Consider the following 24,312-nt stretch of genomic DNA (forward strand, 5'->3'; position numbering starts at 1 on the left):
CTGGTCACAGTGTAGTTAATCACCCTGATCTTCCAGGAGCTGTCACACTTGACCAGTTTGAAGTTCTTCCCCAGGGTGTTATTGGTGGAAAAACAGACTTTGAGGATCTTGGTGGGTCCTCCCTCCCCGCTGAAGGGGCTCTGTTGTAGGCCGTCGTTGTGGCCGGGGCTGGGTAGCCTCCAGGACAGGGTGGTAGTGTCTCCCTGCATCACCTCGTACATTCTCACGGTAGAGAGAATGATAGCGTCATACTGATGTCACACCTGGGGAGAGGGCGGGAGAGGGAGAGGGAGGGAGGAGGGGGAGAGAGAGAAAGAGGGGGGGATTGAGAGAGGGAGAGAGAAAGAGGAGAGAGAGAAAGAGGAGGGGGAGAGAAGAAAGAAAGAGGAGGGGGGGGAGAGAGAGGGAGAGAGAAAGAGAAGGGGAGAGAAAGAGAGAGAGAGAGCAAGAGAGAGAGAGAGAGAGAAAGAGAAGGGGGAGAGAGAGAAAGAGGAGGGGGAGAGAGAGAAAGAAGAGAGAGAGAGAGAAAGAGAGAGAGAGAAAGAGAGGGGGAGAGAAGAAAGAGGAGGGGAGAGAAAGAAAGAGGAGGGGGAGAGAGAGAAGAGAGAAAGAGAGGGGGAGAGAGAGAAAGAGAGAGGAGGGAGAGAGAGAAAGAGGAGGGGGAGAGAGAGAAAGAGGAGGGGGAGAGAGAGAAAGAGGAGGGGGGGACAAAGAGGAGAGAGACAAGAGGAGGGGGAGAGAGAGAAAGAGGAGGGGGAGATAGAGAAAGAGGAGGGGGAGATAGAGAAAGAGGAGGGGGAGGACAGAAAGAGGAGGGGGAGATAGAGAAAGAGGAGGGGGAGATAGAGAAAGGATGGGGGAGAGAGAAAGAGGAGTGGGAGAGAGAGGGAGAGAGAAAGAGGGGGGGGTTATGGGTTATGCCATCATCCCTAGTTTGAGACAGAGAGGGTGGTCAGTCAGAAAGATACCAGGTAACTTTCCCACTCTGGATCCATCCAGTCAAAACCCAGAACTTCAGTTCAGCCGTGACATGATTTATACAGTAATAATGCTATGCGGTGTACTGTAGTGTCAGATGTGGTTTTGACTCACTTTACAGTTGATTTACAGATGTGATCTACTGATATAGCCCAACATTCCTGTCTTTCACTTCATGTGAAGGCCTGTATTAATCACAAGGTAAGCTCGCAGCGGCGCGGCGTGTAGGCCCTACACACACCATGTTCAGTATCTATTCTACTGTAGCAGAGAACATAGTGCTATGTAGAACCATTTGTCTCAGTAGTAGAACACTCTGACAAAATGGTTCCAGATAGAACCCTTTCAAAAAAACACTTTTTGGTTATTAATCGAGTAGCAACCTTTCAGAGGTTATACAGTGGGGAGAACAAGTATTTGATACACTACCGATTTTGCAGGTTTTCCTACTTACAAAGCATGTAGAGGTCTGTAAATTTTTATCATGTGAGAGACGGAATCTAAAATAAAAATCCAGAAAATCACATTGTATGATTTTTAACTTAATTCATTTGCATTTTATTGCATGACATAAGTATTTGATACATCAGAAAAGCAGAACTTAATATTTGGTACAGAAACCTTTGTTTGCAATTACAGAGATCATATGTTTCCTGTAGTTCTTGACCAGGTTTGCACACACTGCAGCAGGGATTTTTGAGCAGGGGGACCTTGCGTGCGCTGCAGGATTTTATTCCATGTTACTAATGGTTTTCTTTGAGAAAAGCTCAAAGCTCTCTTCAGGTCATTGACCAGGTCCTGCCGTGTAGTTCTGGGCTGATCCCTCACCTTCCTCATGATCATTGATGCCCCACGAGGTGAGATCTTGCATGGAGCCCCAGACAGAAGGTGATTGACCGTCATCTTGAACTTCTTCCATTTTTCGAATAATTGTGCCAACAGTTGTTGCCTTCTCACCAAGCTGCTTGCCTATTGTCCTGTAGCCCATCCCAGCCTTGTGCAGGTCTACAATTTTATCCCTGATGTCCTTACACAGCTCTCTGGTCTTGGCCATTGTGGAGAGGTTGGAGTCTGTTTGATTGAGTGTGTGGACAGGTGTCTTTTATACAGGTAACGAATTCAAACAGGTGCAGTTAATACAGGTAATGAGTGGAGAACAGGAGGGCTTCTTAATGAAAAACTAACAGGTCTGTGAGAGCTGGAATTCTTACTGGTTGGTGTAGGTGATCAAATACTTATGTCATGCAATAAAATGCAAAATGAATTACTTAAAAATCATACAATGTGATGTTCTGGATTTTTGTTTTAGATTCCGTCTCTCACAGTTGAAGTTTGCCTATGATAAAAATTACAGACCTCTACATGCTTTGTAAGTAGGAAAACCTGCAAAATCGGCAGTGTATCAAATACTTGTTCTCCCCACTGTATGTGGAACCAGAGGTTATATGTGGAACCAGATGTTATATGTGGAACCAGAGGTTATATGTGGAACAATAGGTTCTATGTAGAACAATAGGTTCTATGTGGACCCAGAGGTTCTATGTGGAGAGGTTCTATGTGGAACCAAAAAGGGTTCAATATGATCCGAAAAGAGGGTTCTCCTGCAGGTGACATATGGTTGTATATGGCACTCTTCATTTCTGAGCGTGTTCTGTATAAAAATAAATTTAAAAAACTTGTGTTGATTTTCTTCAGAAATAATTTGGAAATATAAACGTAACAAACAACATTGAACAACATTTCGAACCCTGAAGTGTTGAACCTAAAGCCGTACTTGACATTAACCAATGACAGTAGCAACATGAACTTGTTTGACCACAAGCTGTAAAGGATAAACACCAGAGAAATCCCCAACTCCAAACTATCAGACCTTTAACATGACACTAGGAGTGAGAACAAAAAGGAGTCAGTCTGTTTTCTTAGCTCTCTCAATAGTATGTTAAGCAACAAGCATACTTCACCCTGCTTCATTTTATGTGTGTTCTATGGAATGGGGGGGATCAACACAGTAGAGAATTGTGATATTATTTTTGACAATATTTTATCGATTCTATGACTTTCTATGGAGAAAACAAAAGTTGTTAGGTAGTTAATGTTAGTTAGCGCTAGTCGGATGTACCTGCGCCAAAACTGCTATCTCTCCTTCTATAGCTTGGCCTGAATCTTATTTTCCAATGGTACCTCTCCTCCCACAAACAGAACCTCTATATTCTAGATGTTCCTCCCACAAACAGAACATTTATATTCTATATGTTCCTCCCACAAACAGAACCTCTATATTCTAGATGTTCCTCCCACAAACAGAACATTTATATTCTATATGTTCCTCCCACAAACAGAACCTCTATATTCTAGATGTTCCTCCCACAAACAGAACATTTATATTCTATATGTTCCTCCCACAAACAGAACCTCTATATTCTAGATGTTCCTCCCACAAACAGAACCTCTATATTCTTATGTTCCTCCCACAAACAGAACCTCTATATTATATATGTTCCTCCCACAAACAGAACCTCTATATTCTAGATGTTCCTCCCACAAACAGAACCTCTATATTATATATGTTCCTCCCACAAACAGAACCTCTATATTCTAGATGTTCCTCCCACAAACAGAACCTCTATATTCTAGATGTTCTCCCACAAACAGAACCTCTATATTCTAAATGTTCCTCCCACAAACAGAACCCCCTATATTCTATATGTTCCTCCCACAAACAGAACCTCTATATTATATATGTTCCTCCCACAAACAGAACCTCTATATTCTAGATGTTCCTCCCACAAACAGAACCCCTATATTCTATATGTTCCTCCCACAAACAGAACCTCTATATTATATATGTTCCTCCCACAAACAGAACCTCTATATTCTATATGTTCCTCCCACAAACAGAACCTCTATATTCTAAATGTTCCTTCCACAAACAGAACCTCTATATTCTAGATGTTCCTCCCACAAACAGAACCTCTATATTATATATGTTCCTCCCACAAACAGAACCTCTATATTCTAGATGTTCCTCCCACAAACAGAACCCCTATATTCTATATGTTCCTCCCACAAACAGAACCTCTATATTATATATGTTCCTCCCACAAACAGAACCTCTATATTCTAAATGTTCCTTCCACAAACAGAACCTCTATATTCTATATGTTCCTCCCACAAACAGAACCTCTATATTCTAGATGTTCCTCCCACAAACAGAACCTCTATATTCTAGATGTTCCTCCCACAAACAGAACCTCTATATTCTAGATGTTCCTCCCACAAACAGAACCTCTATATTCTAGATGTTCCTCCCACAAACAGAACCTCTGTATTCTAGATGTTCCTCCCACAAACAGAACCTCTGTATTCTAGATGTTCCTCCCACAAACAGAACCTCTATATTCTATATGTTCCTCCCACAAACAGAACCTCTATATTCTAGATGTTCCTCCCACAAACAGAACCTCTATATTCTATATGTTCCTCCCACAAACAGAACCTCTATATTCTAAATTCAAGGCAAAAGAAACAGCTGCACATCTGAAAAATTAGGAATTTCCAAACTGACTGACTGACTAACTGACTGACTGGCAGGCTGACTGACTGACTGGCTGGCTGACTGGCTGACTGGCTGGCTGACTGGCTGACTGGCTGACTGACTGACTGGCTGACTGACTGACTGACTGGCTGGCTGACTGGCTGACTGGCTGACTGACTGGCTGAAGACTGACTGACTGGCTGACTGACTAACTGACTGACTGACTGACTGACTGGCAGGCTGACTTCTGACTGACTGACTGGCTGACTGACTAACTGACTGACTAACTGACTGACTGGCTGACTGACTGACTGGCTGACTGACTGACTGGCTGACTGACTAACTGACTGACTGACTGACTGACTGACTGGCAGGCTGACTGACTGACTGACTGACTGGCTGACTGACTAACTGACTGACTAAAGGCCCTACTTCTCTCCTTACAGTAGTCAGTAAAGCCCTACTTCTGACTGACTGACTGACTGACTGACTGACTGACTGGCTGACTGACTGACTGACTGGCTGACTGACTAACTGACTGACTGACTGACTGACTGGCAGGCTGACTGACTGACTGACTGACTGGCTGACTGACTAACTGACTGACTAACTGACTGACTGGCTGGCTGACTGGCTGACTGGCTGGCTGACTGGCTGACTGGCTGACTGACTGACTGGCTGACTGACTGACTGGCTGGCTGACTGGCTGACTGGCTGACCCTACTTCTGGCTGACTGACTGACTGGCTGGCTGACTGGCTGACTGGCTGACTGACTGACTGGCTGACTGACTGACTGGCTGACTGACTAACTGACTGACTGACTAACTGACTGGCTGGCTGACTGACTGACTGACTGGTTGACTGGTTGACTGGCTGACTGGCAGACTAACTAAATGACTGGCTGTCTGACTAACTGACTGGCTGACTGGCTGACTGGCTGACTGACTGACTAACTGACTGACTGGTTGACTGGTTGACTGGCTGACTGGCTGACTAACTAACTGACTGGCTGTCTGACTAACTGACTGACTGACTGGTTGACTGGCTGACTGGCTGACTAACTAACTGACTGGCTGTCTGACTAACTGAAGACTGACTGGTTGACTGGCTGACTGACTGACTGACTGACTGGCTGGCTGACTGGCTGGTTGACTGGCTGACTGGCTGACTGGCTGACTGAATGACTAACTGACTGACTGACTGACTGACTGACTGACTGGCTGGCTGACTAACTAACTGACTGACTGGTTGACTGGCTGACTGACTGCTGACTGGCTGGCTGGTTGACTAGCTGGGGAAAAGGGTGTGGGTCTGAGCCTTGGTTAAACTGGAGTGTAAGTCAAAAGGAAAGTCAAACATATCCATCTCTCACTTACAGTAGTAGTAAGTAAAGCCCTACTTCTCTCACTTACAGTAGTAGTAACTAAAGCCCTACTTCTCTCACTTACAGTAATATTAAGTAAAGCCCTACTTCTCTCACTTACAGCAGTAGTAAGTAAAGCCCTACTTCTCTCACTTATAGGAGTAGTAAGTAAAGCCCTACTTCTCTCACTTACAGTAGTAGTAAGTAAAGCCCTACTTCTCTCACTTACAGGAGTAGTAAGTAAAGCCCTACTTCTCTCACTTACAGGAGTAGCAAGTAAAGCCCTCCTTCTGTCACTTACAGTAGTAGTAAGTAAATCCCTACTTCTCTCACTTACAGTAGTAGTAAGTAAAGCCCTACTTTTGTCACTTACAGTAGTAGTAAGTAAAGCCCTACTTCTCTCACTTACAGTAGTAGTAAGTAAAGCCCTACTTCTCTCACGTAGTAGTAAGAAAAAGCCCTACTTCTCTCACGTAGTAGTAAGTAAAGCCCTACTTCTGTTACTTATAGTAGTAGTAAGTAAAGCCCTACTTCTCTCAAGCCCTACTTCTCTCACTTACAGTAGTTCTCTCACTTATAGTAGTAAAAAGCCCTACTTCTCTCACTAATAGTAGTAGTAACTAAAGCCCTACTTCTCTCACTTACAGGAGTAGTAAGTAAAGCCCTACTTCTCTCACTTACAGTAGTAGTAAGTAAAGCCCTACTTCTCTCACTTACAGTAGTAGTAAGCCCTACTTCTCTCACTTACAGTAGTAGTAAGTAAAGCCCTACTTCTCTCACGTAGTAGTAAGTAAAGCCCTACTTCTGTTACTTATAGTAGTAGTAAGTAAAGCCCTACTTCTCTCACTAGTAGTAGTAAGTAAAGCCCTACTTCTCACTCAGTAGTAGTACCCTACTTCTCTCACTTACAGTAGTAAGTAAAGCCCTACTTCTCTCACTTACAGTAAAGCCCTAGTAGTAAAAAGCCCTACTTCTCTCACTTACAGTAGTAAGTAAAGCCCTACTTCTCTCACTTATAGTAGTAGTAAGTAAAGCCCTACTTCTCTCACTAAGTAGTAGTAGTAACTAAAGCCCTACTTCTCTCACTTACAGTAGTAGTAAGTAAAGCCCTACTTCTCTCACTTACAGTAGTAGTAAGTAAAGCCCTACTTCAGTAGTAGTAAGTAAAGCCCTACTCACTTCAGGAGTAGTAAGTAAAACCCTACTTCTCTCACTAGTAGTAGTAGTAAGCAAAACCCTACTTCTCTCACTTACAGTAGTAGTAAGTAAAGCCCTACTTTTGTCACTTACAGTAGTAGTAAGTAAAGCCCTACTTCTCTCACTTACAGTAGTAGTAAGTAAAGCCCTACTTCTCTCACGTAGTAGTAAGAAAAAGCCCTACTTCTCTCACGTAGTAGTAAGTAAAGCCCTACTTCTGTTACTTATAGTAGTAGTAAGTAAAGCCCTACTTCTCTCACTAGTAGTAGCAGTGAATAAAGCCCTACTTCTATCACTAATAGTAGTAGTAACTAAAGCCCTACTTCACTCACTTACAGGAGTAGTAAGTAAAACCCTACTTCTCTCACTTACAGTAGTAGTAAGTAAAGCCCTACTTCTCTCACGTAGTAGTAAGCAAAGCCCTACTTCTCTCACTTACAGTAGTAGTAAGTAAAGCCCTACTTCTCTCACGTAGTAGTAAGTAAAGCCCTACTTCTGTTACTTATAGTAGTAGTAAGTAAAGCCCTACTTCTCTCACTAGTAGTAGTAAGTAAAGCCCTACTTCTCTCACTTACAGTAGTAGTAAGTAAAGCCCTACTTCTCTCACTTACAGTAGTAGTAAGTAAAGCCCTACTTCTCTCACATAGTAGTAAGTAAAGCCCTACTTCTGTTACTTATAGTAGTAGTAAGTAAAGCCCTACTTCTCTCACTAATAGTAGTAGTAACTAAAGCCCTACTTCTCTCACTTACAGTAGTAGTAAGTAAAGCCCTACTTCTCTCACTTACAGTAGTAGTAAGTAAAGCCCTACTTCACTCACTTACAGGAGTAGTAAGTAAAACCCTACTTCTCTGACTAGTAGTAGTAGTATGCAAAGCCCTACTTCTCTCACTTACAGTAGTAGTAAGTAAAGCCCTACTTCTCTCACTTACAGGAGTAGTAAGTAAAGCCCTACTTCTCTCACTAGTAGTAGTAAGTAAAGCCCTACTTCTCTCACTAGTAGTAGTAAGTAAAGCCCTACTTCTCTCACTTATCTCACATTGAAGCATAAGAACCAGTAAGCACATTGTCAACATCTGCAGCTAACATATCTGGACAGGGCCTGGTCAATACACCTCACCAGAAAAACACCCCTCGTATTGCTTGTTGTCGCAACTACACAGTACGCACCTTAGTATGTCTTCCCATATTAATATCTCTGTTATGTTATCGCTCCATAACTGAGGACCTGGTTTATGTCTGTCTGTCTGTTAAGTCTGTGGTGTCGTTGTGCAGAGCAGAGCTGGGTGTGTCTCGGTCTTTGTGTTCTCAGAGCTTCAGCTGTTGTTGGAGAGGGGTGCTGTTTTGTTAGCCTGAGGCTCTGAATTCCTCAACTAGGGCCCCGTGCATGTCTCTCACTCTGTGTGTGTGTGTGTGTGTGTGTGTGTGTGTGTGTGTGTGTGTGTGTGTGTGTGTGTGTGTGTGTGTGTGTGTGTGTGTGTGTGTGTGTGTGTGTGTGTGTGTGTGTGTGTGTGTGTGTGTGTGTGATGAGCCTGGGAGACACTCCTCACACTGTTGCTAAACGCTAGCACCACCACCTGGGTGTGTGGGAAGGAGGGTTGGAGGGAGGGAGGTATGGAGGGAAGGAGGTATGGAAAGAGGGAGGGAGGTATGGAGAGAGAGAGGGAGGGAGGTATGGAGAGAGGGAGGGAGGTATGGAGGGAGGGAAGTATGGAGAGAGGGAGGGAGGTATGGAGGGAGGGAAGTATGGAGAGAGGGAGGGAGGTATGGAGGGATGTATGGAGGGAGGGAGGGAGGGAGGTATGGAGAGAGGGAGGGATGTATGGAGGGATGGGAGGTATGGAGGGAGGGAGGGAGGGAGGTATGGAGAGAGGGAGGGATGTATGGAGGGATGTATGGAGGGAGGGAGGGAGGGAGGTATGGAGAGAGGGAGGGATGTATGGAGGGATGTATGGAGGGAGGGAGGGAGGTATGGTATGGAGAGAGGGAGGGAGGGATGTATGGAGGGATGTATGGAGGGAGGGAGGGAGGGAGGTATGGAGAGAGGGAGGGATGTATGGAGGGATGTATGGAGGGGAGGGAGGTAGGGAGGGAGGTATGGAGAGAGGGAGGGAGGTATGGAGGGAAGTATGGAGAGAGGGAGGGAGGTATGGAGGGATGTATGGAGGGAGGGTCTAGAGGGGGCTGATATCTACATTCCTACTGCTCATGTGAGAGCTGAGATACATATTTAGGAATGGGTGAAAGCATTGATGACTCAGTATTTCCTGTTCAATCATTTGTATGGAATTGTTCATGTTTCAGAGCGTTTCGATAATGAATAATTCTGTGAACGCAGAAAGATTAACATGGTCAGTTGCTAATAAAGTTTTTCAATTTGGAATGTTTTCTTTTTTACAAACGTTTGGACAGAAGGAAAGCAGGTACGTTTCCTGTCTTGAGTAATGGCATACCGTTCTCTATTAGTAGTTGAACTGGGAAAAAGTTGCAAACTTCTTAGTGTTTTCTTTCCCGCAAATTAGATATGCAACTGTTGATGAAGCATACAGATGGAAAAAGCCTTATAATAATTTGGGGGGTAATATCAGCCTCTCAAAATACCCCACATAGCTGCATTTGGGTTTTTGAATATAATATTGCATGGTACAGCAAACAACAGCCTGTCAGCACATCATACAAGTTGTCGTGAATCTCTTTCCTTGTTGATACAACCCCTCTCAGCATTGGGTAACAGTGGGTAACAGTAGGTAACATTGGGTAACAGTGGGTAACAGTGGGTAAGAGTGGGTAACAGTGGGTAAGAGTGGGTAACAGTGGGTAACATTGATTCAACCTCTCTCAGCATTGTGTAACAATGGGTAACAGTGGGTAACAGTGGGTAACAATGGGTAACAGTGGGTAACATTGGGTAACAGTGGGTAACAGTGGGTAACAATGGGTAACAGTGGGTAACAGTGGGTAACATTGATACAACCTCTCTCAGCATTGGGTAACAGTGGGTAACAGTGGGTAACATTGATACAACCTCTCTCAGCATTGGGTAACAGTGGGTAACAGTGGGTAACAGTGGGTAAGAGTGGGTAACAGTGGGTAACAGTGGGTAACAGTGGGTAACATTGATTCAACCTCTCTCAGCATTGGGTAACAATGGGTAACAGTGGGTAACAGTGGGTAACAGTGGGTAACAGTGGGTAACAGTGGGTAACAGTGGGTAACAGTGGGTAACAGTGGGTAACATTGGGTAACATTGGGTAACAGTGGGTAACAGTGCGTAACATTGATACAACCTCTCTCAGCATTGGGTAACAGTGGGTAACAGTGGGTAACATTGATACAACCTCTCTCAGCATTGGGTAACAGTGGGTAACAGTGGGTAACAGTGGGTAAGAGTGGGTAACAGTGGGTAACAGTGGGTAACATTGATTCAACCTCTCTCAGCATTGGGTAACAATGGGTAACAGTGGGTAACTGGGTAACAATGGGTAACAGTGGGTAACAGTGGGTAACAGTGGGTAACAGTGGGTAACAGTGGGTAACAATGGGTAACAGTGGGTAACAGTGGGTAACATTGGGTAACAGTGGGTAACAGTGGGTAACAATGGGTAACAGTGGGTAACAGTGGGTAACATTGATACAACCTCTCTCAGCATTGGGTAACAGTGGGTAACAGTGGGTAACATTGATACAACCTCTCTCAGCATTGGGTAACAGTGGGTAACAGTGGGTAACAGTGGGTAAGAGTGGGTAACAGTGGGTAACAGTGGGTAACATTGATTCAACCTCTCTCAGCATTGGGTAACAATGGGTAACAGTGGGTAACAGTGGGTAACAATGGGTAACAGTGGGTAACAGTGGGTAACAATGGGTAACAGTGGGTAACAGTGGGTAACAGTGGGTAACAGTGGGTAACATTGGGTAACATTGGGTAACAGTGGGTAACAGTGGGTAACATTGATACAACCTCTCTCAGCATTGGGTAACAGTGGGTAACAGTGGGTAACATTGATACAACCTCTCTCAGCATTGGGTAACAGTGGGTAACAGTGGGTAACAGTGGGTAAGAGTGGGTAACAGTGGGTAAGAGTGGGTAACAGTGGGTAACATTGATTCAACCTCTCTCAGCATTGGGTAACAATGGGTAACAGTGGGTAACTGGGTAACAATGGGTAACAGTGGGTAACAGTGGGTAACAGTGGGTAACAGTGGGTAACGATGGGTAACAGTGGGTAACAGTGGGTAACAGTGGGTAACATTGGGTAACAGTGGGTAACAGTGGGTAACAATGGGTAACAGTGGGTAACAGTGGGTAACATTGATACAACCTCTCTCAGCATTGGGTAACAGTGGGTAACAGTGGGTAACATTGATACAACCTCTCTCAGCATTGGGTAACAGTGGGTAACAGTGGGTAACAGTGGGTAACAGTGGGTAACATTGGGTAACAGTGGGTAACAGTGGGTAACATTGGGTAACAGGGTGGGTAACAGTGGGTAACATTGATACAACCTCTCTCAGCATTGGGTAACAGTGGGTAACAGTGGGTAAGAGTGGGTAACAGTGGGTAACATTGATACAACCTCTCTCAGCATTGGGTAACAGTGGGTAACATTGGGTAACAGTGGGTAACAGTGGGTAACAGTGGGTAACAGTAGGTAACATTGGGTAACAGTGGGTAACAGTGGGTAAGAGTGGGTAACAGTGGGTAACATTGATACAACCTCTCTCAGCATTGGGTAACAGTGGGTAACATTGGGTAACAGTGGGTAACAGTGGGTAACAATGGGTAACATTGGGTAACATTGGGTACCATTGGGTAACAGTGGGTAACAGTGGGTAACAGTAGGTAACATTGGGTAACAGTGGGTAACAGTGGGTAACAGTGGGTAACATTGGGTAACAGTGGGTAACATTGGGTAACAGTCGGTAACAGTGGGTAACAGTGGGTAACAGTAGGTAACATTGGGTAACAGTGGGTAACAGTGGGTAACATTGGGTAACAGTGGGTAACAGTGGGTAACAGTGGGTAACATTGATACAACCTCTCTCAGCATTGGGTAACAGTGGGTAACAGTGGGTAACATTGATACAACCTCTCTCAGCATTGGGTAACAGTGGGTAACAGTGGGTAACATTGATACAACCTCTCTCAGCATTGGGTAACAGTGGGTAACATTGGGTAACAGTAGGTAACATCAATACAACCAAAACCCTAGTGTTGCAAGCGTCATGCTCTACCAACTGAGCCACACGAGACCCAATCTATTGTCAGTTAACATGCCTGTATTACTAGCAGACGTACAGTAACAGGATCTCTGATGCTGGTTAGATTGAGCTACAGCAACAGATAATCAATTGAGCTGGGAGACATCTCACACACATACGCACACACACACACACACCTGTCCTGCCCCTTCTTCTGACACACACACACACACACTGACACCGTCATGCCAGCACGTTAGTTGTTATGGAAACACGGCTGTCATGAGAGATCTTATCAGCCTGTGAGATACCGTAACTATTTCAACACAGACATAGACACCACACACTCTTAGAACAAAAAGGTTCTATCTAGAACCTTAAAGGCTTCTTCAACTGTTCTCATAGGGGAACCTTTTAAAGAACAATTTTCGGTTCCAGGTAGAACCATTTCGGTTCCAGATAGAACCCTTTTCAGTTCCATGTAGAACCTTTTTCTCAGAGGGCTCTACATGGAACCCAAACAAGTTCTACCTGGAACCCAAACAGGCTTATACCTGGAACCAAACAGGCTTATACCTGGAACCAAACAGGCTTATACCTGGAACCCAAACAGGCTTATACCTGGAACCCAAACAGGCTTATACCTTATACCTTATAACAACAACATGAACCTGTGGTCATGAGGTTCTGTTATCTGTCTATGTCTACAACATGAACCTGTGGTCATGAGGTTCTGTTATCTGCTTCACACTGCTAAATCATATCTATGTTCCAAATGGAACCCTATTCCCTATCTAGTGCCACATGTGGGACAAGTAGTGAACTATATAGGCGACAGATTCCCCCTTTCAAGCTTTGACATAAAACAATCTTAAATACAAATCTAGAGCACATGAAAAAGGACCTCATCACATATTGTATATTCCAAGATCCCGTTGTGATATTTTACTTCATTTCCCAAACCATAGTTAAGTTTTACTGTCATGTGCACAAGTACAGTGAAATGCGTTCCTTGAAAGTCTTTTTTAAAACAAAATATACAGTAATCAATAACAATGTACACTGAACAAAAAATACAAAATGCAACATACAACAATTTCAAAGATTTGAATGAGTATAAGCCTGTTTGGGTTTCATGTAGAGCCCTCTGCGAAAAGGTTCTACGTGGAACTGAAAAGGGTTCATAGAAGGAAATTATTCAATTGAAATAAATTCATTAGCTCCTAAGCTATGGATTTTACACGACTGGGATTACAGATATGCATCTGTTGGTCATAGATACCAGGCTGTTGATTGTGGCCTGTGGAATGTTGATCCACTCCTCTTCAATAACTGTGTGAAGATGCTGGATATTATCAACTGGAACACGTTGACGTACACGTCGATCCAGAGCATCCCAAACATGCTCAACGGGAAGAACTGGGGCGTTTTCGGTTTCCAGGAATTGTGTACAGATCCTTGTGACATGGGGCCGTGTGTCATGATGCTGAAACATGAGGTGATGGCGGTGGATGAAAGGCACGACAATGGGCCTTTTCACGGTATCAAATTGTCATCGTTGAAATGCCATTGTGTTTGTTGTCTGTAGCTTATGCCTGCCCATACCATAACCCCACCGCCACCATGGGGCACTGTGTATAGGGGGAAGGAGACAGGGATACTGGAGTGATAGAGGTAGATATGTATAGGGGGAAGGAGACAGGGATACTGGAGTGATGGAGGTAGATATGTATAGGGGGAAGGAGACAGGGATGCTGGAGTGATAGAGGTAGATATGTATAGGGGTAAGGAGACAGGGATACTGGAGTAAAAGAGGTAGACAAAGTGGAGTCGCAATTCAACGGCTCAGACACGAGACAAGGTCCACAAGGTCCACAGACAATCACGGATTACAAAGGGAAAACCAGCCATATTGCGGTACCTACGTCTTGCTCCCAAACAAGCTAAACACCTTCTTCACCCAGTTTGCAGAAAACACAGTGCCACCGATGTTGCCTGCTTCCAAGGACTGTGGGCTCTCGTTCTCCATGGCCGACAAGAGCAAGACATTTTTAGGAGTGTTAACGCTTGCAAGGCTGCTGGCCCAGAAGGCATTCCGAGCCGGGTCCTCAGAGCGCAGACCAGCTGGCTGGAGTGTTTTCGGACATATTCAATCAATCATTCTCAATCAATCACCCAAGAAAGCAAAGGTAACTGAACTAAATGACTATGGGCAACTAGCACTCACTTCTATCATTATGAAGTGCTTCTAGAGTTAAAAACCTCTTTAGGACAGGGGACGGTTGCATCCCACTCGGGCAATAAACAGGGAAAATGCAGCGCGGCAAATTTTAAAAAATGATATAAAATCAAACTTTCATTAAATCACACATGTAAGATACCAAATTAAAGATACACTCGTTGTGAATCCAGTCAACATGTCAGATTGTAAAAAGGCTTTTCGGCGAAAGCATAAGAAGCTATTATCTGATGATAACCCTGCAGGCGCTACACAAAACGCAGAAATAAAATATAAAACATACATTACCTTTGACGAGCTTCTTTTGTTGGCACTCCAATATGTCCCATAAACATCACAAATGGTCCTTTTGTTTTAATTCCATCCATATATATCCAAAATGTCCATTTATTTGACGTGTTTCATCCAGAAAAAAAACAGTTTCCAAAAAATACCTGACACCCTAGACCCACTGCAATTTGCTTACCGCCCCAATAGATCCACAGACGATGTAATCACCATCGCACTGCGCACTGCCCTATCCCACCTGGACAAGAGGAATACCTACATCAGAATGCTGGTCATTGACTTCAGCACAGCATTCGACATCATAGCACCCTCCAAGCTCATTAAGCTTGGGGCCCTGGGACTGAACCCCGCCCAGTGCAACTGGGTCCTGGACTTCCCGATGGGCCACCCCCAGATGGTGAAGGTAGGAAACAACACCTCCACTATGCTGATCCTCAACACAGGGGCCCCACAAGGGTCCCCTCCTGTACTCTCTGTTCACCCATGATCACGTGGCCAGACACACCTCCAAATCAATCAAGTTTTCAGATGACACAACAGTAGTAGGCCTGATTACCAACAATGATGAGACAGCCTACAGGGAGGTGGTGATGGCCCTGGCGGATGTGTGCCTGGAAAATAACCTCTCCTCAACGCCAACAAAACAAAGGAGCTGATCATGGACTTCAGGAAACAGCAGAGGGAGCACCCCCTATCCACATCGACGGGACATTAGTGGAGAAGGTGGAACGTTTGAAGTTCCTCAGCGTATACATCACTGACCATCTGAAATGGTCCCACACAGACAGAGTGGTGAAGAAAGCACAACAACCTCAGGAGGCTGAAAAAATCTTCGTCCCTCAGAAACTTTTACAGATGGCATAATGACCACCGTTTTGTTTGGAGAAAAAGGGGAGGCTTGCAAATCCAAAAACATCATCCCAACCGTGAAGCACGGGGTGGCAGCATCATGTTGTGGGGGTGCTTTGCTGCTGGAAGGACTGTGTTCACAAAATAGATGGCATCATGAGGGAGTCAAATTTGGTGGATATATTGAGGCAACATCTCAAGACATCAGTCAGGAAGTTAAAGCTTGGTCCAATGATGGCGAGCTTTACACCAGTCCAGCTGACGCTTGGCATTGTGCATGGTGATCTTAGGCTTGTGTGCAGCTGCTTGGCCATGGAAACCCATTTCATGAAGCTCCCGACGAACAGTTATTGTGCTGACGTTGCTTCCAGAGGCAGTTTGAAATTTGTTAGTGAATGTCGCAACCGAGGAAAGACAATTTTTACACGCTAAGTCTCGGTGGTCCCGTTCTGGGAGCTTGGCCTACCACTTTGCGGCTGAGCCGTTGTTGCTCCTAGACATTTCCACTTCACAAAAAACAGCTCTTACAGTTTGCCGTGGAAGCTCTAGCAGGGCAGAAATTTGACAAACTGACTTGTTGAAAAGGTGGCGTCCTATGACGGTGCCACGTTGAAAGTCACTGAGCTATTCATTAAGGCCATTCTACTGGCAATGTTTGTCTATGGAGATTGCATGGCTGTATGCTGAATGTTATACACCTGTCAGCAGAGGGTGTGGCTGAAATAGCCGAATCCACTAATTGGAAGGGGTGTCCACATACTGTACTATACACTGTATATACAGTGTATAACAAACAGAGTAGCAGCAGTGTGTGTGTGTGTGTGTGTGTGTGTGTGTGTGTGTGTGTGTGTGTGTGTGTGTGTGTGTGTATATAGAGTCTTTGAGTGTGCATAAAGTCAGTTTAAAAACATTTAATGAAATTAAAAGGGTCCATGCAGCCATTTGGTTAGCCTTTAGTTAGCTATTTAGTTAGCTATTTGGTTAGCCATTTGGTTAGCCATTTGGTTAGCCTTTAGTTAGCTATTTAGTTAGCTAGTTGGTTAGCCATTTAGTTAGCCATTTAGTTAGCTATTTAGTTAGCTAGTTGGTTAGCCTTTAGTTAGCCATTTAGTTAGCTATTTAGTTAGCTAGTTGGTTAGCCATTTGGTTAGCCTTTAGTTAGCTATTTAGTTAGCTAGTTGGTTAGCCATTTAGTTAGCCATTTAGTTAGCTATTTGGTTAGCCATTTAGGTAGCTATTTAGTTAGCCATTTGGTAAGCTATTTAGTTAGCTATTTAGTTGGCTATTTAGCAGTCGTATGGCTTGGGGATAGAATCTGTTCCGGAGCCATAAGGGGTTTTAATAGAGGTCCTGGGATGGCAGGGATCTCGGCACCAGTGATGAACCTGGGTTGTCCGCACCCTCTGTATCGCCATGCGATCGGTGCAGTGGACATACCAAGCAGTGATGCAGCCAGTCAATATGCTTGTCAATGGTGCAGCTGTAGAACTTTTGAGGATTTGAGGGCCCGTATGCTGTCGAGCCATCTTCATGACTGTTTGAATGTGTGTGGACCATTTTTATGTCTTTAGCAAATTGGATACTGTCATACTTCGAGATGGCCACTGGTCTTACAGTTTGGGATATTTTGTTGTGATTTGGTGAGGGAGGATAAATTATCTGGGGAGAAAGGTTAGGTTATAATTGCCTTGTAATTATTCCTGTGCTATCAATCTGTGGAATCCATGTAGCAAAATAGAATGTAAGCTCGCAAGACTTGGGGGATGGTTGTACGAGGTTAAGGTCTTAGTGGAATAAAGGAATCTAGGTTAAGGTCTTAGTGGAATAGAGGAATCTAGGTTAAGGTCATAGTAGATTAGAGGAATCTAGGTTAAGGTCATAGTAGAATAGAGGAATCTAGGTTAAGGTCCTAGTGGAATAAAGGAATCTAGGTTAAGGTCATAGTGGAATAGAGTAATCTAGGTTAAGGTCATAGTAGATTTGAGGAATTTGAATAGAAAATAGTCTGTTGACATACAACAGGGAAGCATCTACAGGTGGAATATCCAAAATGTTGCCCACGTTAATTGTGTGTGTGTGTGTACTGCTTCTTTTCTTACAGTATAAAGAGTAGTATATTAATATATAATGTTAATATATTTTATTATACAGTAGTAGTGTATAGGAAACAGTCATTACTCAAACAGGGGGGATATGTCAAGAATCTCTGTAATTAATATAGTATCGTATAGGAAACAGTCATTACTCAAACAGGGGGATGTGTCACGTCTTGTCTGTCTCTGTAATTAATATCAGTCATTCAGGACAGGAGCTGTCTCCTTTATTATGCAATAAGCATGTCTATGTATCATCACTAGTAGTGTTCAATCAGTCATTGACAGAAATACCATGGGTATGACATATTTTTAATGAAATGCTACCATAATGTTTCATTCAAGGCATTATACACCTTCTTCTAATCCATAATATCTGTTCAACAAACTGAAAAACCCATGTCTGAAAACTGACACTACGTTTGACAGATCAGGTGACCTCCGAGGCCACAAATACAGACCCACCCACCCCCCTGTAATACTCACCTTTTCCAAAAGAGTCAGAATACAAAGACTTGATTTGGAGTTGGATTAGTTGATTTGGAGTTGGATTAGTTGATTTGGAGTTGGAATAGTTGATTTGGAGTTGGATTAGTTGATTTGGAGTTGGATTAGTTGATTTGGAGTTGGAATAGTTGATTTGGAGTTGGAATAGTTGATTTGGCGTTGATAGGGTTGAGTTGGAGTTTGCAGAGTTGATTTGGAGTTGATAGGCTTGAGTTGGCGTTGATAGGGTTGATTTGGCATTGATAGGATTGAGTTGGAGTTGGCAGAGTTGATTTGGAGTTGATAGGAAGGATTTGGAGTTGATGAGGTTGAGTTGGAGTTGATAGGAATGAGTTGGAGTTGATAGGGTTGAGTTGGAGTTGATAGGAATGATTTGGAGTTGATGAGGTTGAGTTGGAGTTGATGGGAATGATTCGGAGTCAATGAGGTTGAGTTGGAGTTGATAGGGTTGAGTTGGAGTAGGTAGAGTTGAGTTGGAGTTGGTAGGATTGGTAGGGTTGAGTTGGAGTTGAAAGGTTTGAGTTGGAGTAGGTAGGGTTGGGTTGGAGTAGGTAGGGTTGAGTTGGAGTAGGTAGGGTTGAGTTGGAGTTGGTAGGGTTGATAGGGTTGAGTTGGAGTAGGTAGGGTTGAGTTGGAGTAGGTAGGGTTGCATACTGCGGAGTCATAACCCCAGGTGCTGGAATGCACGCAAACAATATTCACCTGAACAGACTTGCAGTGATAATGGAGATTCTTCCAACTCAACTCAGGTAGCAAATGCAATGCTTTCATATATCTACACTGGTAAAAGCACTCATACTGTCAAGAAATGTCAATCGCCTTACTCCAGGCATATGTTCTCTCCTCGGGCTTCATGTTTATATTATAACTAATATGATGGTAGAATTTTGACTGACTTCAAACGACCCACGAATAGTTTAGTTTCGAGTAAAACGTAAACAATAATTGATAACTCCAACCACTTTGAAATCCCTTGACCGGAGGTAACCATCTGCTACCGGAATCTGAGTTTACACATCTGACATTTAAAAAACACATTGAAGTTATTATATTTGCGTCTTACCTAATTGAAGGACATGTTCCTCCACGAGCATCTGCACAGAAATGTTCTATAGTTATTTCTAATAGATTGGTTCCTAGTCCTGACTGACTCTGACTCCAACAGAAGGTGTATGTGGAACAGGTATTTACTTGAGCCAAGCCACTCCCTTGCCTTGGTAGGTAGGCTACTTCCTTATTTCTGTAGCGTGGACCTCTCTCTCTCTCTCTCTCTCTCTGTCAATGTCTTTTGTGTTTTAGGAAAATAAAGGATATTATGTTGTAATCAGCTTTGCAGTTTTTTTATTTTTACAACCCATAGACATATTGGTGTTGGGCTATATTTGCTGTAGGACTACAGTATATTGTCATTGCTGTAGTAAACATGCAAAAGCTATTTCAAAGTACTGGGATAACATATTTCCAGTGTGTTTTCCATTGAAAGGATGGTTTTTGTTACCTTGATTTAAGGCAAGTCAGTTAGGAACATATTCTTATTTACAATGACGGCCTACAAAGACAAAAGGCCTCCTGCGGGGACGGGGGCCTGGGTTAATTTTTTTTTAAATTTTAAATATAGGACAAAACGCACATCACAACAAGAGAGAAAACACAACACGACATAAAGAGAGACCTAAGACAACAGCATAGCAAGGCAGCAACACATGACAACACAGCATAGTAGCAACACAACATGACAACACAGCATGGTAGCAACACAACATGACAACAACATGGTAGCAACACAGCATGGTAGCAGCACAGCATGGTAGCAGCACAGCATGGTAGCAACACAGCATGGTAGCAGCACAGCATGGTAGCAACACAGCATGGTAGCAGCACAACATGACAACAACATGGTAGCAACACAGCATGGTAGCAGAACAACATGGTAGCACAGCATGGTAGCAGCACAGCATGGTAGCAACACAGCATGGTAGCAGCACAACATGGTAGCAGCACAGCATGGTAGCAACACAACATGACAACAACATGGTAGCAACACAGCATGGTAGCAGCACAACATGGTAGCAGCACAGCATGGTAGCAACACAACATGACAACAACATGGTAGCAACACAGCATGGTAGCAGCACAGCATTGTAGCAACACAACATGACAACAACATGGTAGCAACACAACATGGTAGCAGCACAAAAACATGGTACAAACATTATTGGGCACAGACAAAGGTGAAGAAGGTAGAGACAATACATCACACAAAGCAGCCACAACTGTCAGTAAAAGTGTCCATGATTGAGTCTTTGAATGAAGAGATTGAGATAAAATGATACATGGTATATAAAGTCCACATTTCCATTTACCTCAAACGATCCATAACGCACAATAAGAATAATATGTAAGCCTTCTACAAGACAAAGGGTTGACTGATTTGGGAGGCATCTTTTTTTTTTATAGGCTAATGATATTATTTCCACAGTTTTCCAATAACAAATATATTGACCAGTAGAGGGTAGTATAGATCTAAACACACCACTGGTCTCCGCTGCCATCTCAGACACTACCTACCTTCAAATCTTGCCCTTTAGAGGCTGTATTAAAAGGCCTTTAGAGTCTGTTTGAAAAGCCCTTTAGAGTCTGTATGAAAAGCCTTTTAGAGTCTGTTTGAAAAGCCCTTTAGAGTCTGTATGAAAAGCCTTTTAGAGTCTGTATGAAAAGCCTTTTAGAGTCTGTATGAAAAGCCTTTTAGAGTCTGTATGAAAAGCCTTTTAGAGTCTGTATGAAAAGCCTTTTAGAGGCTGTATTAAAAGCCCTTTAGAGTCTGTATTAAAAGGCCTTTAGAGTCTGTATGAAAAGCCTTTTAGAGGCTGTATTATAATCCCTTTAGAGTCTGTATGAAAAGCCTTTTAGAGTCTGTATTATAATCCCTTTAGAGTCTGTATTATAATCCCTTTAGAGTCTGTATTATAATCCCTTTAGAGTCTGTGTTATAGGGGAGCAGTATCCATAGACAGGAACACATCTCAATACAACAGGGTTGACATAAGAGGGTTGACATAACTGTAGTTCTAGGTACTAGACAGAAGGCTAGAGGGTTGATATAACTGTAGTTCTAGGTACTAGACAGAAGGCTAGAGGGTTGACATAACTGTAGTTCTAGGTACTAGACAGAAGGCTAGAGGGTTGATATAACTGTAGTTCTAGGTACTAGACAGAAGGCTAGAGGGTTGATATAACTGTAGTTCTAGGTACTAGACAGAAGGCTAGAGGGTTGACATAACTGTAGTTCTAGGTACTAGACAGAAGGCTAGAGGGTTGACATAACTGTAGTTCTGTTCTAGGTACTAGACAGAAGGCTAGAGGGTTGATATAACTGTAGTTCTGTTCTAGGTACTAGACAGAAGGGGTTGACATAACTGTAGTTCTAGGTACTAGACAGAAGGCTAGAGGGTTGACATAACTGTAGTTCTGTTCTAGGTACTAGACAGAAGGCTAGAGGGTTGATATAACTGTAGTTCTGTTCTAGGTACTAGACAGAAGGGGGTTGATATAACTGTAGTTCTGTTCTAGGTACTAGACAGAAGGCTAGAGGGTTGACATAACTGTTGTGTATTAGACAGTGACAGCTGCAATGAGGGTTCAGGTCTGGAGCCAACTCTGGGTCAACAGCACTGCAGCAACACCAAAACACTGGCTAGATGAACGACACAGAACTACAGCACCAACACCAACACACTGGCTAGATGAACAACACAGATCTACATTACCAACACCAAAACACTGGCTAGATGAACAACACAGAACTACAGCACCAACACCAACACACTGGCTAGATGAACAACACAGATCTACATTACCAACACCAACACACCGGCTAGATGAACAACACAGAACTACAGCACCAACACACTGGCTAGAAGAACAACACAGAACTACAGCACCAACACCAACACACTGGCTAGATGAACAACACAGAACTACAGCACCATTACCAACACACTGGCTAGATGAACGACACAGAACTACATTACCAACACACTGGCTAGATGAACAACACAGAACTACAGCACCATTACCAACACACTGGCTAGATGAACGACACAGAACTACAGCACCAACACCAACACACTGGCTAGATGAACGACACAGAACTACATTACCAACACACTGGCTAGATGAACAACACAGAACTACAGCATTACACCAACACACTGGCTAGATGAATGACACAGAACTACAGCACCAACATACTGGCTAGATAAACAACACATAACTACAGCACCAACACCAACACACTGGCTAGGTGAACGACACAGAACTACAGCACCATTACCAACACACTGGCTAGATGAACGACACAGAACTACATTACCAACACACTGGCTAGGTGAACGACACAGAACTACAGCACCAACACCAACACACTGGCTAGATGAACGACACAGAACTACAGCACCATTACCAACACACTGGCTAGATGAACAACACAGAACTACAGCACCAACACACTGGCTAGAAGAACAACACAGAACTACAGCACCAACACCAACACACTGGCTAGATGAACAACACAGAACTACAGCACCATTACCAACACACTGGCTAGATGAACGACACAGAACTACATTACCAACACACTGGCTAGATGAACAACACAGAACTACAGCACCATTACCAACACACTGGCTAGATGAACGACACAGAACTACAGCACCAACACCAACACACTGGCTAGATGAACGACACAGAACTACATTACCAACACACTGGCTAGATGAACAACACAGAACTACAGCATTACACCAACACACTGGCTAGATGAACGACACAGAACTACAGCACCAACATACTGGCTAGATAAACAACACATAACTACAGCACCAACACCAACACACTGGCTAGGTGAATGACACAGAACTACAGCACCATTACCAACACACTGGCTAGATGAACGACACAGAACTACAGCACCAACACCAACACACTGGCTAGATGAACAACACAGAACTACAGCACCATTACCAACACACTGGCTAGATGAACGACACAGAACTACATTACCAAAACACTGGCTAGATGAATGACACAGAACTACATTACCAACACACTGGCTAGATGAACAACACAGAACTACAGCACCAACACCAACACACTGGCTAGATGAACGACACAGAACTACAGCACCATTACCAACACACTGGCTAGATGAACGACACAGAACTACATTACCAACACACTGGCTAGATGAACAACACAGAACTACAGCACCATTACCAACACACTGTCTAGATGAACGACACAGAACTACAGCACCAACACCAACACACTGGCTACATGAACGACACAGAACTACATTACCAACACACTGGCTAGATGAACAACACAGAACTACAGCATTACACCAACACACTGGCTAGATGAACGACACAGAACTACAGCACCAACATACTGGCTAGATAAACGACACATAACTACAGCACCAACACCAACACACTGGCTAGGTGAACGACACAGAACTACAGCACCAACACATTGGCTAGATGAACAACACAAAACTACAGCACCAACACACTGGCTAGATGAACAACACAGAACTACAGCATTACACCAACACACTGGCTAGATGAACAACACAGAACTACAGCACCAACACCAACACACTGGCTAGATGAACGACACAGAACTACATTACCAACACACTGGCTAGATGAACAACACAAAACTACAGCACCAACACACTGGCTAGATGAACAACACATAACTACAGCATTACACCAACACACTGGCTAGATGAACAACACAGAACTACAGCACCAACACACTGGCCAGATGAACAACACAAAACTACAGCACCAACACACTGGCTAGATGAATGACACAGAACTACAGCACCAACACCAACACACTGGCTAGATGAATGACACAGATCTACATTACCAACACCAAAACACTGGCTAGATGACCAACACAGAACTACAGCATTACACCAACACACTGGCTAGATGAACAACACAGAACTACAGCACCAACACCAACACACTGGCTAGATGAATGACACAGAA

General features: G+C 43.6%; 1 protein-coding gene across 3 annotated transcripts in view; it reads right to left on the minus strand.

The window, feature by feature from the left end:
- Window positions 1-19,460, minus strand: part of LOC112235635 (protein-tyrosine kinase 2-beta-like) — a 75,564-nt gene extending 56,104 nt beyond the window's left edge. For 2 of the 3 annotated variants that reach the window (XM_042321357.1, XM_042321359.1), the window contains exons 1-2: window positions 19,314-19,460; window positions 24-263 (exon numbers count right to left, since the gene is read on the minus strand). In XM_042321357.1, coding sequence (XP_042177291.1) covers window positions 24-221 — 198 coding nt within the window. In that variant the 5' untranslated portion in view covers window positions 222-263; window positions 19,314-19,460. Of the gene's footprint in view, window positions 1-23; window positions 264-8,242; window positions 8,264-19,313 lie in introns of those variants that run through there. The other variant, XM_042321358.1, reaches the window with a different exon arrangement.
- Between the last annotated feature and the right edge of the window lie 4,852 nt (window positions 19,461-24,312).

This window comes from Oncorhynchus tshawytscha, linkage group LG05 (genome assembly GCF_018296145.1).
Source record: "Oncorhynchus tshawytscha isolate Ot180627B linkage group LG05, Otsh_v2.0, whole genome shotgun sequence".
NCBI lineage: Eukaryota > Metazoa > Chordata > Actinopteri > Salmoniformes > Salmonidae > Oncorhynchus > Oncorhynchus tshawytscha.